This window comes from Rhinopithecus bieti, unplaced genomic scaffold, assembly GCF_001698545.2.
Source record: "Rhinopithecus bieti isolate Rb0 unplaced genomic scaffold, ASM169854v2 scaffold_30918, whole genome shotgun sequence".
NCBI classification, from domain to species: Eukaryota; Metazoa; Chordata; class Mammalia; order Primates; family Cercopithecidae; genus Rhinopithecus; species Rhinopithecus bieti.
Window position 1 is genome coordinate 1745052 of NW_016813589.1, and position 22599 is coordinate 1767650.

Sequence of the window (22599 nt, forward strand, 5' to 3'; positions counted from 1 at the left end):
GACTTCCTTAGGATTTTCTCAACAAGCCATTCTTTAAAAATGATTATTTGAGATTCCATTAGTTTGTTGCAGCTTTAAGCACATCTGTATTTGTAACTTCACATGTATGAATGTTCCCTTCTTCACAGGTTTAAGAATGTTACATTTGATATCATAGCTACTGAAGATGTAGGCATTTTCGATGTAAGATCAAAATTCCTTGGTGTTGAGATGGAAAAGGTGCAACTCAATATTCAGGTAAGCTGCTGGAATTTCTGCACATTGATGATAAATTTTATATGTGGATCATACATTGCTACCCTGGCTCTTACTCTCCATGACAACAATAAAGTTTAACAGAAAACCAGTGCCAGCTTTCTTTGCCAATATTTGTTAAGTGTTGATGATTTTTAAAAGCTGTGACTTTTCAAATAATTGGAAATTAATATGCTTCTAGCTGGCAAACTATAGCAGTCAGTTTCTCTAAGCCATGTTTCCATTTTAATTAATTTATTTATTTATTTATTTTGAGACGGAGTCTCGCTCTGTCACCCAGGCTGGAGTGCAGTGGCCGGATCTCAGCTCACTGCAAGCTCCGCCTCCCGGGTTTACGCCATTCTCCTGCCTCAGCCTCCCAAGTAGCTGGGACTACAGGCGCCCAACGCCTTGCCTGGCTAGTTTTTTTTTTCTTGTATTTTTTAGTAGAGATGGGGTTTCACCGTGTTAGCCACGATGGTCTCGATCTCCTGACCTCATGATCCGCCCATCTCGGCCTCCCAAAGTGCTGGGATTACAGGCTTGAGCCACTGTGCCCGGCCCATGTTTCCATTTTAAAGCTTAGACAACAGAATATAATTTAAAAGTATTCAGAGCTATTAAATAAATGCTATAAATTTTCCTTTTATTGGAAACTTGCATTTCTTTCTAAGACTATGTATGCCCAGGACTGGAACTTTCATGATCTCATTTCTCCCTCTTTCCTAGAATGGGTTTTCTTATTTGTGGGGGGAGGGGGGGCATTGAGAAAGGGTCTTGCTCTGTCACCCAGGCTGGAACTCTGTGGCGCAATCATGGTTCACTGCAGCCTCAACCTCCTGGGCTCAAGCGATCCTCCTGCTTCAGTCTCTCAAGTAGCTGGGCCTACAGGTGCACACCACCACATCTGGCTAATGTCTGTATTTTTTGTAGAGACGGGGTTCTGCCATGTTGCCCAGGCTGGTCTTAGACTCCTGGGCTCAAGTGATCTGCCAGCCTCAGCCTCCAAAAGTGCTGGGATTACAGGCATCAGCCACCACACCTGGCCTCTAAAATAGTTTTTACATCAGTTTATTAACTCTATTTGCCAAATGTTTGTGATCACAGAAATGAAAGGCATTATGCAAAACAGATATCTATAAATAGAAAAATGATGTTTGCAATATAAATTATTTTATCATAAAAGCCACATACACACAAATGAAAACTGAGAAATCCAGTTTCTGTGCGCCAAAAAAAAAAAAAAAGTTAAGAGGGCAGTGCAAACAAATGTTCATCTACCCCAACTTCTTAATCCTTAGCACAAAATCAGTTTAAAGAGGTAATTGAATTTTCTTTTTTGATCTAACACTTTTACATGGAAATAACATCTTTTACCTGGGCCCCAAACTACTTACAAAATGGTTTCCAGGTATTTTGCATATGTTTACATGAATCATCTCACTCAGATCCTGAGAGTGATGTGAATTCTGGCCTCACTGTCTGTGCAGCCCATGGCTGCATGCACTGGAATTACCTCCCCATCATGGGAGTCTGTGCCAGAGCCCTTCTTTTCTGGCAGCCCTTGTAAGTTTAAAAAGAAAAACAGGGCCGGGTTCGGTGGCTCAAGCCTGTAATCCCAGCACTTTGGGAGGCCGAGGCGGGCGGATCACGAGGTCAGGAGATCGAGACCATCCTGGCTAACACGGTGAAACCCCATCTCTACTAAAACTACAAAAAACTAGCCGGGCGAGGTGGCGGCGCCTGTAGTCCCAGCTACTCGGGAGGCTGAGGCAGGAGAATGGCGTGAGCCCGGGAGGCGGAGCTTGCAGTGAGCTGAGATCCGGCCACAGCACTCCAGCCTGGGCGACAGAGCGAGACTCCGTCTCAAAAAAAAAAAAAAAAGAAAAGAAAACAGGAGCTGAATGGATTTGATAATGGAGTAAATTAGAATTTGAAGATAAGATGAAAGCTGTTATGTAATTATGGAAAGTATTTTTAAGTAAACAATATTGTTTTCTAACTTACTTTAAATGTCACTAAATGTATCCATTTAACAATTTAGCTAATTAGGGTCTTCAGTTACTTTGTGTAATAGATAAATACAGGAAGAGAAAAGAAGGTGCTTGTGGTGATACCCTTTGGTTAGTGATTCCTCTGTAGAAATAGCAAAAGACATATGTGATTGCCAAGAAGGAAATGATCCAGGGCCAGTCAATGTCAACTGAACCAATAAGTCACAAGTGACCAGGAGACACCTTTTATTGTGTTTAGAGAGAAAGCAATAATTCCATGAGACTTCCTTTGAGTACTGGTACAAAAACCAAGCTTCACTTGTTCCTTTGTTAAGGATTCTGTATACAGTAAGATTAGCTGTTCATACTATTCATTTATACACATAATGGATTGTGAAATGTTAATCCTTAGCTATATGCAGGTGACCAATATGTCTTGGGTTTTTAAAATCAGTAGCACATAATCAGAACTGGCTACATCATTAGCAAGGCTCAGAGCAAAATAAAAATGCAGCACCCTGTTTTTATAATTGTTAAGGATTTTAGGAGATGACAGAAGAGAATAAAACCCTGGGCATGGGACCCTGTGCAGCTGCACAGATTGCATACCTACGGAGCCAGCCCTGCATTTGATAGCTGTCAGATGTAAAGGCTGACTTCTATTTATATATGCAGCTTTCAGTCAATTGCATGAATGTGTAACTTGCCAAAGAGAAATGTGATGGCCAGGTCTTTACTGTGAATAAAGGACCGGGAACAGGACCAAAGTTTGAAAGGACTAAAGAAAGTCACTTCTAACATTACAGCTCTATGTCTCTTGGTTATCTTCAGCCCATTCTCCCTTCAGTTCCTAAAGAAAACCGTAGGATAGAATTATATCCTATAACTATAGGTCATATAGGTAACAGGAGGATATGACTTATGTGATATATGTTCTGCTTATAAAAATAATGTCAGGTATTTATCAGGGACTGCAGGGTGGGCCTTCTTCCTCTCCTAGATGAAGAACTGAGGTTCAGAGAGCTAATTATGGAAGAGGTAGCTGGGATCCAAGTTCTTCATCACTCTAGTCTGCTGCCTGTCTCATAGGATTCCAGTTGATCCTGCAAGACGAGTAGCTTACAAAGGGTTTGCATATACCTTAATCTCATATCTCATTCCCAGTAGCACCCTTGTGAAATTGGCAGTGTTATCCCCAATTTACACACAAGGAAACAGAACTTCAGAGAAGTTGTGTCATGTTGCAAGGTCTTAAGATAGCAAATGGCAGAGCTAAAACTAAAGTCTGCTTTTCAAGTCATGAGTCAAGCCATGTTTTCTCTGCTCCCTACTTTGGGGACCCAGCTACTTCCCCTACATGTGCCATACCTTTTCAATCTAACTCTATTGGTTTAATTCTTTTCCAGTAGACTTTAACAGATGTTGCATTTCCCAAAGGAAAAGTGAATCTCCTCTACACTCTAAATAGCTAAAAGAATTATTGATGAAAGGACTTCAATTCCCTATAGAATTTTAGTTCTAGAAGCATATCTGAATAATGTAGGAGTTTACTTGAGTGAAGTTAGAGGTAATTGAGGAAGTGGAGGAGGAAGCTGGCAAGAGTCAAAGTTCTCTCAAAGATGACTCCAACTTCTACAATTGACCTTGCTAGAAACAAGAAAATAAGACCTAGCTATTGGGCCAGGACAGCTCAGGAATTACACGTTCCACTGGGAAAGGTTTCCTGTACCTGTGTGACTATGAAATGTTACGGCTTACTTTCATGCATATGGCTGGTGTGACCCAGTTACTTATTTTAATAAGAGAGTTGATTTCCTTTGTTTATATGCTGACAGTGAAAAACGGAATGATAGTTCGACTTAAGAATAAGGGCTTGTTCTCAGTACAGAAACAGAAGTAGCCTAGATCAAGAAGTACAGACCACTGCTTTGTACAATGGTCTCCAAACTTTGGTCACTTCATCAGGAAATAGTATGAGCACTTCTCTCCATACATAGTTATTTGTAAAGTATACATGCTTCTGCTATTGGACTCTAAAACGTGCTGTATAAAATATATACAAAAAGGTCAAAAAATGAGAAAAAGTAAATAGAAATAGGAATTCTAATATTCTTTTGCCTCCCCACTGAATTGTCTTGTTCACTTCACTTTAGAAAACACTGCTTTCTGTGTTTTTGTTTTTGGGTTTTTTTGAGACAGTCTTTATCACCAAGGCTGGAGTGCAGTGGTGCAGTCTCGGCTCACTGCAGTCTCTGCCTACTCAGTTCAAGTGATTTTCCTGCCTCAGCCTCCTGAGTAGCTGGGATTACAAGTGTGTACCACCACACCCAGCTAATTTTTGTATTTTTAGTAGAGATGGGGTTTCACCATGTTGGCCAGGCTGGTCTCACTCTCCTGACCTGAAGTAATCCACCTGCCTCAGCCTCTCAAACTGCTGGGATTACAGGAATGAGCCACCACACCCAGCCAGAAAACACTGCTTTCTAAAGAATATGCATCTAGCCAAAACTTTGTGTTTTGACATTTTCAATTAAAAATGAAATTATAATTATATACCTGACATTAACTTAATGATCATTTTCTTTCATACAGCCCTTATCAATTCTAAAAAACTATTTTCTTTCATCTAAGTCACAATCAGTTGGGAATTTATTAAAATGCAAATTAATGGGCCCCACCAGAGAGCTACAAAATAAGAAATTCCTGTGGGAGGAGCCCATACAGCCTGTGTTTTAGCCTGTGTTTTAACCAGATGATTGTGATGTACACTTAAGTTTTAGAACCCCCATCTGTGGCCTGTTGCTATGGTATGCGCCTGTAGTCCTGGCTACTCAGGAGGCTGAGGTGGGAAGATAGCTTAAGCCAGGAGTTTGAGACCAACCTGGGCAACATAGTTAGACCCCACCTGGGTGATTAGGTCAATTGAATCTGACTTTTGTCGACAAATTCATCTAATATGTTTTTTTTAATGCACAAAATATCAAAGTTGAGATTTAATGATGCTTTTTACAATTTCAGGATTTACTTCAGATGCAATATGAAGGAGTAGCTGTAATGAAAATGTTTGATAAGGTTAAAGTGAATGTAAACCTTCTCATATACCTGCTGAACAAGAAATTCTATGGAAAGTGAAGTGCCTGCAGAAGTGTCATGGATTCTGTACCATCTGGATTAGGAAATGAATTTGTTTAATATTTTTGTTTTTAAACATGATTGAAATCACTGCTTATAAATGTGTAATTTTTTTTTAATGACCAAAACTGTTCTGAAGAATGTACCCAGGTGCCTTTTTGCTAATCTGATACTATAATAGAATGAGATATAAAATGAATTAATGGAAACATATCCACACTGTACTATGGTATAGGTGCTGTGATTTAAAACTTTGGACATCGTGTGATCTGTTTTAAAGTTGCGGGGTGGGGAATTTAGCTGACTAGGGACAAACATGTAAACCTATTTTCCTATGAAAACATTTTAAATGTCCCACTTGAGTAATGTAATTCTTCATAGTTTTTTTTTAATCTATGGATAAATGGAAACCTAATTGTTTGTAATGAATTATTTAGACAGTTTTAAGCCCTGTCTTCTGGGAGTTATCAATTTTAAAGAGAACTTTTGTGCAATTCAAATGAACTTTTTATAAGTAATTGAAAATGACAACACAATAACACTTTCTGTATAAAAGTATATATTTTATGTGATTTATTCCTACTAAATGAAAGTGCACTACTGCCTCATGTAAAGACTCTTGCACGCGGAGCCTTTAAGTGACTAAGGAACAACATAGATAGTGAGCGTAGTCCCCGCCTCCACCCCTCACAATTTATTTGAATACTTCAATTGTGCCTCTCAATTTTTTGTAATGCTAAAAAATCAGTATCTAGATGGCTTTTAAATGTATTCTCTGGAAATTGTTTTATGTAAAATAAATGTTACTTAATTCCATTAATTTGGCTTTTAAGTTGTCTTAATCAATCAAAGTCGTTTAGTGGGTAGGGGGAAATTCTTGGTAGTGTTTGTCAGGAAATAATACATTTCTTGCTATACTGGTTAAAGTATAGAGCAAGCTGCTGTAAGGAAAAGATACAAAACCCTGGTGTCTAAAACAAGGAGTAGAAGTTCGTTTTTTCTCAAATTCAGCTCAAAGGTGAGCAGATCCACAAGGTAAAGAGTTTCAGGCAGGTCAGTTGGCTCTGTCCTCGTACTGATTCCCCCCAGCCAGATGAGGGAGAGGATGGTGAAGAAGTCCAGAGCAAGCCTTTTCAGTTATATGCATCACTTTTACTTCCACTTACATCGTATTGGCCAAAACTGAGTTACATGAACACAGCTAGCTAAAGATAGTCCCTAACTAGGCAGCCATGTAGCCAGTGAATAGAGAGAGGTAGAGAGGGAATTGGGTCTGTTATTAAATGGAAGAAAAGGAGTGTGATTCCTACCGACACTTTAGGAGTCTCCACCACAATAGGATTCCAGATGCTCAGGCCGGAACCTCCCTGCCACTTTGTTCATGCCTGCAACAGGCTTTATTTTTTCACAAATTGCAAAATATTGAGAAGGTAGGTTAGTTTATGCACATGTGGCACAAATGAACTTGAAGTGTGAGACCAACAGAATTTGGAAAAGTCAAATTAAAAAAAGTAGAATCTGCTACTTTAGTGATGGTTTCAGGCTATATATATTTTTTGACAAAGAGATGAATAGCTTAAAACAATGCTCACTATCTCAACAGTTTGTGGGTATGTATGTTTTTTAATGCCTAGCCTTAATGCAGGCTTTGGTAAAAGGAATCAAATATACAGTTAAGTTTCACGTTGAAAATAAACCTCCCTCTTGCCCTACTGCTAGCATTGGAAAGGGGAAGAGGAGCCAGGGGCAATGGGGGGGTGGACTGGGTAAGCTTCCTTCTTGCTCCGGGCAAGGCTTTTAGTGGAAATGTATAGAAGGAGCCAAATTAGGGAGCAATATTTGGAGGCAAAAGCCAGCTTTCCCAGCATCTCTGAAAGGAGCTTGTCTTATTGCAACACTGAATGATATGCTTGAATGTTATTTGACATGATGCAAATAAAGAATTTGCATCATGTCAACACCTTCAAGGAACGCTGTGAATGTTTTCTCTGTTGGCCCACAAGATGAGGTTATTGTTGAAGATATCACCAATTGCTCTTTGTCTGAGATCTTTAAGCCGTATGAATGAGTGGGTGACCCGAGAAGAAGGCTGGTGATGAAGGAGCAAACACAAGAGGCCATGGGGGCGTGGGTGTAGCAGACTTCAGTTTATAGAGGTTTGTTGGAGCCAAGGCCTGTGCTACTCTTTAAGACTAAACTATCCCTCAAGCCAGAGGACAATTCTTGATAACCCTGAGCCTGAGCCACTAAGGACTCCAACTTCCTCCCAGAGCCCATAGATTTTTCTTACTCAATAGAAAAGGTTTTTTGTTGTTTGGGTTTTTTGTTCGTTTGCTTGCTTCCTTTCTTGCTTTTAAACACTGAGCAATTGGAACCATAACTTATTTTTACAAAACTGACTCCCGTATTTTGATTATTTTTATCTTAAAAGCAAAAAGTACTTATGCAACACTCTAGGTGCTCTCAAAGGATATGCTTTAGTGGTCTTCAAGAGAAGGAAAACATGTGTATGCTTTATTCTGAAAGTTACTGGTGAAGAAAGACCAGCTTGTGACCATTGTCTGACATGAATGATCCGAACTGTAATTATATGTTAGTGTTTGTGTGTGGTTGGGCACAAATTAGAGATGCTATTCATGATGTGATTTTTATGACTCTGTCATTAAGCAAGGATTTGTGGTATTCCTCAAACATTCCAAGAGCAAACCACAGAACTCTGAATGGTGAAAGTTGCCTTTATTTTGAAAAATTCTAGTGAGCACTGGATGTTCTTACTGCTGGTTAGCTTTTTGAAAAATCTATTGCCAATGTGACTAAAACCAAACTTGGTAACAGGTTACATAGAGGCCCCCTAAGCTCCAGAGGACAGAATCTGTTTCAGTCACTCTAAATCCTGAGCCTGGCAATGCTTTGTAAATAAATGGCAGGTGCAGACGTGGGTTCTAGCAATGCAATGACAAGCAGACAGACCCTACCACCCCCACTGCCCCTCAGCAGTCCACTATTACTTTAGGTTGGCACTCATATGAATGGGGCTTTTACTTATTATCTCAGTCTAAAAATGAATAGCCTCTCAACTCAATTTCCAAATAAAATATCTTATACAGATTTACTATGTTGCCTCACTGTTTTTCTTAGAGTATAAAATCTTTTAGCTAAAATATATTGAAAGGGAAATCAATGAAGAGAGAGAACTAGGAGATAATGTGTTCACCTTACTTAACTGGAACGGAAGTTTTTGGTTTTTGTTGTCTTTTAATAGATACTGAATTTGACCTTTCCTTAACACCCTAAGCCATAGGGATAGCCTACCATTCTATCTATGGTGGAAATACAGTTGTTGATCTATTATGAGAGATTAACTTCTAAATCTAAGCTGACAGTACAGGTTTATAACAATGAAAGACAGAAACAGGTCATCTGTTGGTTAGCTTGTAACCTGATTACAAACCTTCTGTTTGCTTAAAAAACAAATGTGGCAATATATACACAGAATCTGGTAGTGCCTCAACCTACTTTGAATACTTTCATGTGAGCTGTGGATTACAAACCTTCTGTTTGCTTAAACAAATGTGGCAATATATACACAGAATCTGGTAGTGCCTCAGTCTACTTTGAATATTTTCATATGAGCTCTGGTATCCCCACCATTAGCTTCCAAAAGGAAATTACTATGCAAGTTCTCAGAATATACTATTGTCTTTGGAACACTTCAACACTTCAAAGAGAAGAGTGGTAACCAGAATACCTGAAGCAGGTAGATCATCTAATGACTTACACGAAACTGCTTTTGTATCATCTAGTTATTAAAATGTTTACCACGTTGATGCCACATTTGTTTGAAAACACTACTAAATACCATAAACATTATGGGAGGATGGCTAATGACTCATACTATTTGGTAACAGGCAAGTTAAAACAGAAAATGAAAACCAGAAACTAATATCAAGTGGTTCCAATATGAATGATGCTGCAACGTTGAGATTTCATTTCTGAGAAATGTTTTTAGCAACTCTGGTTAGGCAGATTTTCAATATGTTTATCATCTCTGGTTAGGTAGACTTTCTACTCTGGGAAACCTACAGATGTTTGCTCTAAAACTGACAAAGGGATTTTGGCATGAGTGGCATGGAAAAAATTAAGTAGTGGGTTATCTTCTTCAAAAAGCTCGTGAGAGGCCAGGCACGGTGGCTCACACCTGTAATTCCAGCACTTTGGGAGGCCAAGGAGGGCGGATCACCTGAGGTCAGGTGTTGGGAACAGGCCTCCACATCTGGCTATAAACTGGCCCTAAAACTGACCATAAACAAAATCTCTGCAGCACTGTGACATGTTCGTGATGGCCATGATGCCCAAGCTGAAGGTTGGTGGTTTACCAGAATGAGGGCAAGGAACACCTGGCCCACCCAAGGCAGAAACTGCTTAAGGTGTTCTTAAACCACAAACAATAGCATGAGGGATCTGTGCCTTAGGGACATGTTCTTGCTGCAGATAACTAGCCAGATCCATCCCTTTGTTTCAGCCCATCCCTTTATTTCCCATAAGGAATACTTTTAGTAAATCTTATGACTGGCTTGCTGTCAATAAATATGTGGGTAAATCACTGTTCAAGGCTCTCAGCTCTGATTTCCCACTCCACACTCTATATTTCTGTGTGTGTGTCTTTAATTCCTCTAGCACCGCTGGGTTGCGGTCTCCATGACTGAGCTGGTCTTGGCAAGCAGCACCCAATGTGGAGACTCAAACCCAGGTTGAAGGGTCGCTGGAGCAATGGTTGAAGAACATGGAACTAAGCTGGAGGACACTCAAGTACTCCCAAGCAATTCCCGTGGTGAGTAAGAAGGGGAGCTCAGAAGCATCTGGGTAACAATGGGACAAGTGTGGGCTCTGGTTCATTCCACCTTGGAACCTTTTCACACTAATAATAAGGGGGAAGGAGAGTATAACAAAGTAAAAGAAGAAGTAACAGAGCAGGCTTGTTTGCCAGCTAAAGCTAAAGCAGCAAAGGAGTAAGAGGTTCATCCCTACCCTTCTGCACCCCTTCTTATTTTGAAGAAAGAGAGTGGCCTGACCCTCCAGATGTTTTCAGAAGGACCCTGGGTGAAAAGTAGTTGCCCCAGTGACTGTTCAAGTAGCGCCTGGAGTGACCACTGTCACTTCTATTCAGGCAGGAATCCAGCAAGTTAGAAGAGAGGGTGATTTAGAGGCTTGGCAGTTCCCTGTTAGAATACACCCCCCAGATCAATGGGGAAATATTATAGCTACGTTTGAGCCTTTTCCTTTTAAATTCGGGAAACACCATGAGGGGCCTGTCCCAGGCCCCATTCCAAACTGGGGCATTTCCAGCTCAGGCCATTCCCTCACCCCTGTACAATGTCTGTGCCCCGCCACAGCTGGTAGTGCTGCAGTAGATTTATGCTGCACAAAAGCTGTGAGACTTCTGCCTGGGGAACTCCCACAAAAGTTCCAACAGGGGTCTGTGGACCCTTGCCAGTGGGGATGATAGGATTACTTCTTGGAAGGTCTAGTTTACATTTAAAAGGAGTACAAATACAAACAGGAGTCATTGATTCAGATTACAATGGGGAAATTTAAATTGTTATATCTACTTCTGTTCCCTGGAAAGCAGAGCCAGCAGAGCTATGTATAGGACAGCTCCTGATTGTGCCATATGTGGAAATGGGGAAAAGTGAAATTAAACGGAGGATTTGGAAGTACAAATAAACAAGGCAAAGCCACTTACAGGGTGAATCAAATTACTGATAAACGTCCTACCTGTGAAATAACTATTCAGGGAAAGAAATGTAAAGGTTTGGAGCAGACATTTCAATCACTTCTCTACAGCACTGGCCGTCTGTGTGGCCAATTGAACCTGCTCAATTTAACATAGTTGGAGTTGGTAAAGCCCCTGAAGTATATCAAAGTCGTTATATTTTGCATTGTGAAGGGCCCAATGGACAACCTGGGACTATTCAACCAGTTATAACTTCTGTACCTATAAATTTATGGGGAAGAGATTTATTACAACAATGGGGAGCACAGGTTCTAATTCCAGAGCAGTTATACAGCCCTCAGAGTCAATATATGATGCATGAAATGGGGTATGTCCCTGGTATGGGACCAGGAAAAAAAATTACAAGGTTTAAAGGAACAGCTTCAAGTGGAAAGACAAAGTTCCCACCAAGGTTCAGGATATCATTTTTTATGGTGGCCACTCTTAAGTCTCCAGAACCTATACCTTTAAAATGGTTAACAGATAAACCAATTTGGATAGAACAATGGCTACTAAGTAAAGAGAAACTGGACGCTTTAGAGGAATTAGTTACTGAATAATTAGAAAACGGACACATACCTCCAACATTTTTCTCTTGGAATTCTCCAGTTTTCATAATTAAGAAAAATATCAGGTAAATGGAGAAAGTTAACTGATTTAAGAATCATTAATTCAGTTATACAACCTATGGTGACATTACAGCCAGGATTGTCTTCTCCTGCTATGATTCCAAAAAATTGGCTTTTAATAGTCATAGATTTAAAAGACTGTTTCTTTACTATCCCCTTAGCTGAGCAAGACTGTGAATGGTTTGCATTTACAATTCCTGCGGTAAACAACCTGTAGCCTGCTAAGTGTTTGCATTGGAAAGTGTTNCAGAAGCATCTGGGTAACAATGGGACAAGTGTGGGCTCTGGTTCATTCCACCTTGGAACCTTTTCACACTAATAATAAGGGGGAAGGAGAGTATAACAAAGTAAAAGAAGAAGTAACAGAGCAGGCTTGTTTGCCAGCTAAAGCTAAAGCAGCAAAGGAGTAAGAGGTTCATCCCTACCCTTCTGCACCCCCTTCTTATTTTGAAGAAAGAGAGTGGCCTGACCCTCCAGATGTTTTCAGAAGGACCCTGGGTGAAAAGTAGTTGCCCCAGTGACTGTTCAAGTAGCGCCTGGAGTGACCACTGTCACTTCTATTCAGGCAGGAATCCAGCAAGTTAGAAGAGAGGGTGATTTAGAGGCTTGGCAGTTCCCTGTTAGAATACACCCCCCAGATCAATGGGGAAATATTATAGCTACGTTTGAGCCTTTTCCTTTTAAATTCGGGAAACACCATGAGGGGCCTGTCCCAGGCCCCATTCCAAACTGGGGCATTTCCAGCTCAGGCCATTCCCTCACCCCTGTACAATGTCTGTGCCCCGCCACAGCTGGTAGTGCTGCAGTAGATTTATGCTGCACAAAAGCTGTGAGACTTCTGCCTGGGGAACTCCCACAAAAAGTTCCAACAGGGGTCTGTGGACCCTTGCCAGTGGGGATGATAGGATTACTTCTTGGAAGGTCTAGTTTACATTTAAAAGGAGTACAAATACAAACAGGAGTCATTGATTCAGATTACAATGGGGAAATTTAAATTGTTATATCTACTTCTGTTCCCTGGAAAGCAGAGCCAGCAGAGCTATGTATAGGACAGCTCCTGATTGTGCCATATGTGGAAATGGGGAAAAGTGAAATTAAACGGAGGATTTGGAAGTACAAATAAACAAGGCAAAGCCACTTACAGGGTGAATCAAATTACTGATAAACGTCCTACCTGTGAAATAACTATTCAGGGAAAGAAATGTAAAGGTTTGGAGCAGACATTTCAATCACTTCTCTACAGCACTGGCCGTCTGTGTGGCCAATTGAACCTGCTCAATTTAACATAGTTGGAGTTGGTAAAGCCCCTGAAGTATATCAAAGTCGTTATATTTTGCATTGTGAAGGGCCCAATGGACAACCTGGGACTATTCAACCAGTTATAACTTCTGTACCTATAAATTTATGGGGAAGAGATTTATTACAACAATGGGGAGCACAGGTTCTAATTCCAGAGCAGTTATACAGCCCTCAGAGTCAATATATGATGCATGAAATGGGGTATGTCCCTGGTATGGGACCAGGAAAAAAAATTACAAGGTTTAAAGGAACAGCTTCAAGTGGAAAGACAAAGTTCCCACCAAGGTTCAGGATATCATTTTTTATGGTGGCCACTCTTAAGTCTCCAGAACCTATACCTTTAAAATGGTTAACAGATAAACCAATTTGGATAGAACAATGGCTACTAAGTAAAGAGAAACTGGACGCTTTAGAGGAATTAGTTACTGAATAATTAGAAAACGGACACATACCTCCAACATTTTCTCTTGGAATTCTCCAGTTTTCATAATTAAGAAAATATCAGGTAAATGGAGAAAGTTAACTGATTTAAGAATCATTAATTCAGTTATACAACCTATGGTGACATTACAGCCAGGATTGTCTTCTCCTGCTATGATTCCAAAAAATTGGCTTTTAATAGTCATAGATTTAAAAGACTGTTTCTTTACTATCCCCTTAGCTGAGCAAGACTGTGAATGGTTTGCATTTACAATTCCTGCGGTAAACAACCTGTAGCCTGCTAAGTGTTTGCATTGGAAAGTGTTGCCACAAGGCATGTTATACAGTCCAGCAATTTGCTAGACTTATGTAGGGCAAGCAATTGAACCTACTTGTAAAAAATTTTCACATCGTTACATTATTCATTATATGGATGATATACTTTGTGCTGCCCCACTCAAGCCTCAAATCTTATGATCACTCGTAAAATTCAATTTCTCATGCTGATTTAATTATAGCTCGTAATAAAATTCAGGCTACTACTCCTTACTCCTACTTGGGGACCTTAGTAAATGACACTACCATTGTGCCACAGAAAGTAACCATACATAGGAATCAACTGAAAACATTAAATGACTTTCAAAATTACCAGGGGACATTAATTGGATATGACCTGCCCTAGGCATTGCTACTTATGCCATGAGTAATCTATTTTCTATTCTTAGAGGAAATACTAGTCTCACTAGACCTTGGCAATTAACAAAAGAAGCTAAGGCAGGGCTGCAGCTAATCAAAAGCAAGTCCATAAAGCTCAAATAAATAGAATAGGCCCAGAGAAGACTCTAGATTTGCTAATTTTCCAACTCAGCATTCACCTACTGGTGTTATTGTTCAAGAGCAAGATCTTGTAGAGTGGCTTTTCTTCCACATACTAATTCACGGACTCTAACTCCTTATTTGGATCAAATCACTACTACGATAGGAAATGGGAGAACTCGGATTGTTAAATTACATGGATATGATACTAGAAAATTATTGTCCCTCTCACAAAGGCACAAATACAGCAAGCTTTTATAAATAGTCTTACTTGGCAAACCCATGCAGCTGACTTTGTGGGTATTCTTGATAATCATTTTCCTAAAACAAAACTGTTTCCATTTTGAAATTAACTAATTGGATCCTCCCTAAAACAACTAAATTTAAACCAATTGAAAGTGCTTGGCCGGGCGCCATGGCTCAAGCCTGTAATCCCAGCACTTTGGGAGGCTGAGGTGGGTGGATCACGAGGTCAGGAGATTGAGACCATCCTGGCTAAGACGATGAAACCCNTTTGCTAGACTTATGTAGGGCAAGCAATTGAACCTACTTGTAAAAAATTTTCACATCGTTACATTATTCATTATATGGATGATATACTTTGTGCTGCCCCCACTCAAGCCTCAAATCTTATGATCACTCGTAAAATTCAATTTCTCATGCTGATTTAATTATAGCTCGTAATAAAATTCAGGCTACTACTCCTTACTCCTACTTGGGGACCTTAGTAAATGACACTACCATTGTGCCACAGAAAGTAACCATACATAGGAATCAACTGAAAACATTAAATGACTTTCAAAAATTACCAGGGGACATTAATTGGATATGACCTGCCCTAGGCATTGCTACTTATGCCATGAGTAATCTATTTTCTATTCTTAGAGGAAATACTAGTCTCACTAGACCTTGGCAATTAACAAAAGAAGCTAAGGCAGGGCTGCAGCTAATCAAAAAGCAAGTCCATAAAGCTCAAATAAATAGAATAGGCCCAGAGAAGACTCTAGATTTGCTAATTTTTCCAACTCAGCATTCACCTACTGGTGTTATTGTTCAAGAGCAAGATCTTGTAGAGTGGCTTTTTCTTCCACATACTAATTCACGGACTCTAACTCCTTATTTGGATCAAATCACTACTACGATAGGAAATGGGAGAACTCGGATTGTTAAATTACATGGATATGATACTAGAAAAATTATTGTCCCTCTCACAAAGGCACAAATACAGCAAGCTTTTATAAATAGTCTTACTTGGCAAACCCATGCAGCTGACTTTGTGGGTATTCTTGATAATCATTTTCCTAAAACAAAACTGTTTCCATTTTTGAAATTAACTAATTGGATCCTCCCTAAAACAACTAAATTTAAACCAATTGAAAGTGCTTGGCCGGGCGCCATGGCTCAAGCCTGTAATCCCAGCACTTTGGGAGGCTGAGGTGGGTGGATCACGAGGTCAGGAGATTGAGACCATCCTGGCTAAGACGATGAAACCCCGTCTCTACTAAAAAGTACAAAAAACTAGCCGGGCAAGGTGACGGGCACCTGTAGTCCCAGCTATTCGGGAGGCTGAGGCAGGAGAATGGCATAAACCCGGGAAGCGGAGCTTGCAGTGAGCTGAGATCCGGCCACTGCATTCCAGCCTGGCCGACAGAGCAAGACTCCATCTCAAAAAAAAAAAAAAAGAAAGTGCTCAGAATGTTTTTGCAGACGGGTCTAGTAATGGTAAATCCTTTTATTCTGGATCGAAAGGTAAAGTTTTTCAGACACACTATACTTCAGCTCAAAAAGCAGAGCTTATAGCTGTAATTGAGGTCAATTGAATCTAGCATTATTAACTTTAAATTTTTTGAGCCTGCCTAAAGGCCAGATGCTAAACAGCATCTACAGAAACCAACTGCAAAGACAGAAGCAGAACAACTGATTTGGTGGAGAGATCCAATAACAAAAAGTTGGGAAATAGTTAAAATAATAACTTGGGGTAGAGGTTATGTTTGTGTTTCTCCAGGACTGAATCAACAGCCAATTTGGTTACCATTAAGACACCTGAAACCTTATCATGAGCTGGATGCTAAAGAATAGATTCCGGGAGGATCCTGAGGACCCCCCAGTTGCAGCCATGTTGAGACTGATGCTGAGGAAGACCCCAACTGTCACAAGGAACACCCGTCAAACACACCCACCTACCTGGGGACAGAGCAAGAAGCTGTCACAGATGGCGGAAGAAAACCTGAGGAAAGCGGGACAACCAGTCACAATGAGTAACTGAATGGTAGCTATGATAGTGGTGATCACCACTGCTGTGAGTATCCCTTCAACAAGGGCTGACACAGCGAACAATTATACTTATTTGGCATATTTCTCAATCTTGGTTGGCAATAATGCCTGGATGTAATCTCTCTATGACACAGTTACACGTTTTCTTATCTCAGTATTTATCATAATGAATCTGCTCCTTTAATTGAGGCATACTGCCCTCAAAAACCTATTTGTAAACAAAATTGAACCTGGCCAGAAAAAATGAACGTACTTGTTTAGGAAGATTGCATTGCAGAACAGGCAGAGATGCTGCGCAACGATTCCTATGGAATCATTATTAATTGGTCCCCTAAGGTGATGTTTAGCATGAATTGCACCTCTCAGTCTGCGTGCCACAGCCACACCATGTCCAGCTGGTCTAAACCAAACAGTCAGATGGTAGAAAAGGTAAAAAGTACAGCAAGAGTTCCTATTATCTGGAACCATGGTGGCATAGTGGCACCTCACCCTCAAATGATATGACCTGTTGTAGAAGCGAAACATAAGGATTTGTGGAAACTATTAATAGCTCTTAATAAGATCAAAAATTGGGAAAGAATAAAAAAGTATCTAGAAGGACCCTCTAAAAACTTGTCAATGAATGTTGCAAAATTAAAAGAACAAATATTTAAAGCATCCCAGGCACATCTGACGTGAATGTCAGAAACTGGAGTGCTTGAAGGAGCTGCAGACAGATTAGCAGCTAGTAACCCATTAAAATGGATAAAAACACTTGGAAACTCTGTGATTTCAATAATGATTATGTTTTTAATCTGTGTTGTTGGTCTTTGTATAGCCTGCAAATGCGGATCCTGACTCCTGCGAGAAGTAGCTCACCATGAGGAAGCGACCTTTGTTTTTATCACTTTGCAAAACAAAAAAGGGGGACATGTTGGGAACAGTCCCCCCAAAACTGTCCATAAACAAAATCTCTGCAGCACTGTGACATGTTCATGATGGCCATGACGTCCATGCTGAAGGTTGCTGGTTTACCAGAATAAGGGCAAGGAACACCTGGCCCACCCAGGGCAGAAAACCACTTAAGGTGTTCTTAAACCACAAACAGTAGCATGAGGGATATGTGCCTTAGGGACTGTTTCTGCTGCAGATAACTAGGCCAGACCCATCCCTTTGTTTCAGCCCATCATTTTATTTCCCATAAGGAATACTTTTAGTAAATCTTATGACTGGCTTGCTGTCAATAAATACGTGAGTAAATCTGTTAGAGGTTCTAAGCTCTGAAGGCTGTGAGACCCCTGATTTCCCATTCCACGCTCTACATTTCTGTGTATGTGTCTAATTCCTCTAGCACTGCTGGGTTAGGGTCTCCACCACCGAGCTGGTCTTGGCAATTGGGAGTTTGAGACCAGCCTGACCAACATGGAGAAACCCCATCTCTACTAAAAAAAAATACAAAAATTAGCCAGGTGTGGTGGCACATGCCTGTAATCCCAGCTACTTGTGAGGCTGAGGCAGGAGAATTGCTTGAACCCGGGAGGCGGAGGTTGTGGTGAGCCAAGGTTGGGCCATTGCACTCCAGCCTGGGCAACAAGAGTGAAACTCTGTCTCATTTAAAAAAAAAGAAAAAGAAAAAAGCTCTTAAGAGCACATAAAAATAGGAACTTTGTGAAGTCTGAGGACAAAACAAAAACATCACTAACAAACCATAAAATTGGAAATCAGTCACAAAATACCAGTCAAAATATCCAAGAATTTATGGTTGAGGTTTGAATGAAATTCACAAAATATTTAGACCTGAATTTTATATATGCACATATCAAAACTTGCAAAATGTAGCTGATATGGTCTTTTGAAGAAGAAGAGATAAAAAGTAATCAATTCAAAAAATTATACTAAAGAGTAAACTCAAAGAAAGTAGAGGAAAAGAATGAATTAAAGATCTGTGTTTATAAATAAAAATAAAAGTAACAGAACAAAAAGATGAGCATCAGAAAATAGTCATTTCTGACCTCTGGTCAGATAAAGGGAAAAAAGCAAAAAATTAGCTACATTAGGAATATAAATGGGGACAACACTACAGATAACATAGTTTTAGAAGACTAAAATGTATTATATGTATACAAGGGAATAGTGTAATGTTTAAAAAGAATTAGATAAACATGTAGCAAACAAGCCTCAAAAAATACAACTGGCAGAGATATTCCTAGAAGGAATCCTTTAGTCAATATGCACAAAGCATTTAAGCATTTCATTGTTTTTGTTTTTTTAATTTTGTTTTTTTTTTTTTTTGAGACAGAGTCTTGCTCTGTTGCCCAGACCGGAGTGCAGTGGCACAGTCTTGGCTCGCTGCAACCTCTGCCTCCCGGGTTCAAGCGATTCTCCTGCCTCAGCCTCCCAAGTAACTGGGATTACAGGTGCATACCACCACACCTGGCTAATTTTTGTATTTTTAGTGGAGACGGAGTTTCTCCATGCTGGCCAGGCTGCTCTGGAGCTCCTGACCTCAAGTGATCCACCTGCCTCGGCTTCCCAAAGTCCTGGGATTACAGGAGTGAGCCACTGCACCCAGCCTTCATTGTACCTCTTTTTGTCACTAGAGGTACATTTTGTTCTAATAACTAAGCCCCCAAAGCATCCTTTTAAACTTTATAGTTTTGTAAAACAATTAAAAATAACATTTTCCACCAGTGACACAGATAAAATTTTAAAGTGTGGTCATATTATTCCATTCTTATTTTAAGGATATACATATATATAATTTGTATGTGGATATGATTTTTTTGAATGGTGAACAGAAACTTAGTGGTCAGGTAGCTGGATGCGGTGGCTCACGCCTGTAATCCCAGCACTTTGGGAGGCCCAGGTGGGTGGATCACTCAAGGTCAGGAGTTTCAGGCCAACCTGGCCAATACAGTAAAACCCAGTCTCTACTAAAAAAACAAAAAATTAGCCGGGCGTGGTGGTGGACGCCTGTAATCTCAGCTACTCGGGAGGCTGAGGCAGGAGAATCACTTGAACCCAGGAGGCAGAGGTTGCAGTGAGCCGAGATCGGGCCATTACACTCTAGCCTGGGCAACAAGAGTGAAATTCTGCCTCAGAAAAAAAAAAAAGAAAGAAAGAAAAGAAACTTAGTGCTCAGATGGCAGCAATAGGAGGGGAGGCAAAAGATAATTTATTTTTCACTTCATAGCCTTCAATTATCAGAAATTTTGTCATATGTGTTTATATTTTACGCTGTGTTTCATTCATTCTAAAATGCCTTTTCTTCATAACCCTGAAATTGGAGTGTTTTTTACAATCATTGGTATGTCACATTTTTCTCTGGCTTGTGGTAATGGGTTAAAATGATGAATTGTAAAATCAATGACGTCTCAGGAGTAATGAAAAATAGTTTAATAGTGAATGAAGAAGTATGTAATTTTAACGGTTCACATTTACTCTCGGGTATGTTTCCAGAGGATAATTGAATGGGGATAGATTTTAAATAGCGTTATTTAATTGGATACTTCCGTAATTTAGTGACCAACTTCTGTGTACAACAAGGTACTGTGCTTGGAAGCTGACGGGAGAATACAGGGAAGAACGAAATAGTCTCTGATCGTACTTTCTCCACGGATGTAAGTGTCCGGGCTTTAGTGGGGGAATGATACTCTTCATGAGAAATTTGCTTTTTAAAAAGGCTTAGAAACCTGACCAGCGGCTGTCAGCTGCAGCTCATCAACCACAGATTTCCGAAAACGCCGGCACATCAGCGCCCTGGCTTAAGAGGAGAAGGGGCTGCAGCTGAGCTTTCCTAGAAACAGCTATTTGGGGACCCATTTCCTGTTGGAGTCTGAAAGACGCACCCACCGGAGCCACTGGCAAAGCAACTTAAGCTGCAGGCTCCTCCTGCCCACCCCCAGCCGCGACGTGCCCTGGGGGCCCTTAGCGGACTGCCACGCGAGTGTCCCCGCCTTGTGCCTTGAATTTAGCCAAACTCCTGGAATATTAGGCCCGGCGTGGTGCTTCACGCCTGTAATTCCAGCACTTAAAGGAGGCCCAGGCAAGAGGATAGTTGAGGCCAGAAGTGAAATTAGCCGGACATGGTGGCGCGCGCCTTTCTAACTGTCCCAACTAATCCGGAGGCTGGGACGAAAGGGTCGCCTGAGCCCGGGAGATCGAGGCTGCAGTGAGCCGTGTTGGCGCCACTGCACGCCAGCCTGGGCGACACAGCAAGACCCTGCCTCAAAAACAAAACAAACTATAATACCGTCCAAGAACGTGTGAAGGACACTTGGAAAGTTACCAGGCCACTTCTCTCCTGGGCGTCCACGGCCGAAGAACGCCGGCCTCACCTGCAGACGCGCGCCCTCCTCCCAGGCTGCGCAGGTGACCTCGCCGGGAGGCGCCGGAGAGGGAAGAGCTCCGCTAGGCCGCGAGGGGAAGAAGCGGGAGAAGCCGCTCTTCCTATTCCACCCGCAGTCCGCTCGTGGGGGGAACCAGTGTCCGGCGTATGAAACGCCAACTTCGCGAAATAGAGACGCATCAAACGTCAAGAATTCTGTCCAAACTCAAGGCCCTTTCTCATTTAGGGGCAACCCTGTCGCTATATCATAAACTTTTAAATCCATGATCCCCACGTTACGAAAGCAGAAGTCCCTTGCAGACTTTTAGCGAAAACTGAACTTTGCCGGTGTCCCACACGAAGGGAAGGAGGACGGGAGGCCACGCCAGGACTGCGGGGGCTGCGGGGCTGCAGGGCGTGGACGCATCCTGGCCGGGGCGTCCACTGTCCACGTCTCCACATCCCAGGAGGGTCGAGACGGCCGCGGGAAGCAGCCGGAGAGCCGCGCGGCCCGGTTCCAAGGACCCCGCCAGTCTGAGTCTGAGTCACTGACAGCTTCGCGGGTCAACGGCGCCCAGAGGAAAAAACTTCTCATTTGGACTCCTAGGCCCGGCAGTGGCCGGCGGCCAGGGCCCCTGAACGGGGCGGGGCGGGGCGCACAGAGCCAGAGGGGCTTGCGGGAGGCGGCAGAGAGACTGCGGGGAAGGGGCGGTGAGCGGCGACCGCGCCAAGACTCTCACTGTGCGCCGGGGGGCGCCCTTCCCCGCTCGCGCCCGCGCGGTCGCGCGCCCAAGTCCCGCCCCGTCCGGCGCACCGCCCCAGACACAGCGCTCGCCGGGGGTCGCGCGGACCCTGATCTTGCCCGCGGGCACCCCGCGCTCTGCCTGCCGCGACGACCGGCTGCCCGACCAGCAGAAGTCGGGAGAGAGGGTGGAGCGGAGCGCCCGAGGCGGGGCACCTCGTGGAGCAGCGCAGTGCGGATCCCGGGACAATGGGGCCGCGGCGGCTGCTGCTGGTGGCCGCCTGCCTCTGTCTGTGCGGCCCGCTGTTGTCCGCCCGCACCCGAGCCCGCAGGCCAGGTGAGAGCCGCACGGGAATGGGGCGCGCGGGCGGAGGGACGCTGAGGGGAGACTGCGGGGGTCCCGGTTGCGCCTTCCCCTCACCCCTGCCTCAGTTTCCTCCGAAAGCCAAACTGGCATTTGGGCTGAGATCTAGAGTTTTTCCCAGTCACGTTTAGGTGGGGCGTGCTACCCCCTTCGCGGGCCCAGCCGATGCCCCTTTGGACTCGATCTTGGAGGGTGCAGCCCGCCTGCCACGGGGTGTTGGATACGGAGGAGGTTGGAGCGGAAGCCCCTGGGGGAGCCTGCAGTCCTGCGTTGCACTTGTCATTGTGTAGCCTGTTTCTCCCAGAACCACCCCCAAAAAGAAAAGGTCTCACATTACTCCACCAATAAACGTTCCGATCTTTTCAACAAAAATTGGCGAACCGCTGCCGCTGAAGTTTTGCTTTCTTGGAAGTTTTTTTTTCTTGCACATTTTACAGGCGAGAAAAGTGGTGTAGAGAAAAGCCCTGGCAGTCCCTTGGCATGTTTAGTAGAGAATCAGTACCAGCAGCCCCCGGTCTTGTGTCTAGGAGGTGCTCGGTGCGAGATGTATGGTGACAATAGCAGAGGCTCCGCGTGGTGGGGGGGTGGGGGAGGGGAGGGGGCAGGAGGAGGATTT

At 42.4% G+C, this 22599-nt stretch overlaps 2 protein-coding genes across 7 annotated transcripts in view; both read left to right on the forward strand.

The window, feature by feature from the left end:
• The window catches only part of IQGAP2 (IQ motif containing GTPase activating protein 2), a 317888-nt gene extending 311708 nt beyond the window's left edge, over positions 1-6180 (forward strand). For all 5 annotated transcript variants that reach the window (XM_017848709.1, XM_017848712.1, XM_017848710.1 and 2 more), the window contains 2 exons: positions 129-237; positions 5247-6180. In XM_017848709.1, coding sequence (XP_017704198.1) covers positions 129-237; positions 5247-5360 — 223 coding nt within the window. In that variant the 3' untranslated portion in view covers positions 5361-6180. The remainder of the gene's footprint in view (positions 1-128; positions 238-5246) is intronic.
• A 14183-nt stretch (positions 6181-20363) lies between these two features.
• The window catches only part of F2R (coagulation factor II thrombin receptor), a 21854-nt gene continuing 19618 nt past the window's right edge, over positions 20364-22599 (forward strand). Inside the window, exon 1 of one of the 2 annotated variants that reach the window (XM_017848715.1) lies at positions 20364-21956. In XM_017848715.1, coding sequence (XP_017704204.1) covers positions 21869-21956 — 88 coding nt within the window. In that variant the 5' untranslated portion in view covers positions 20364-21868. The remainder of the gene's footprint in view (positions 21957-22599) is intronic. The other variant, XM_017848716.1, reaches the window with a different exon arrangement.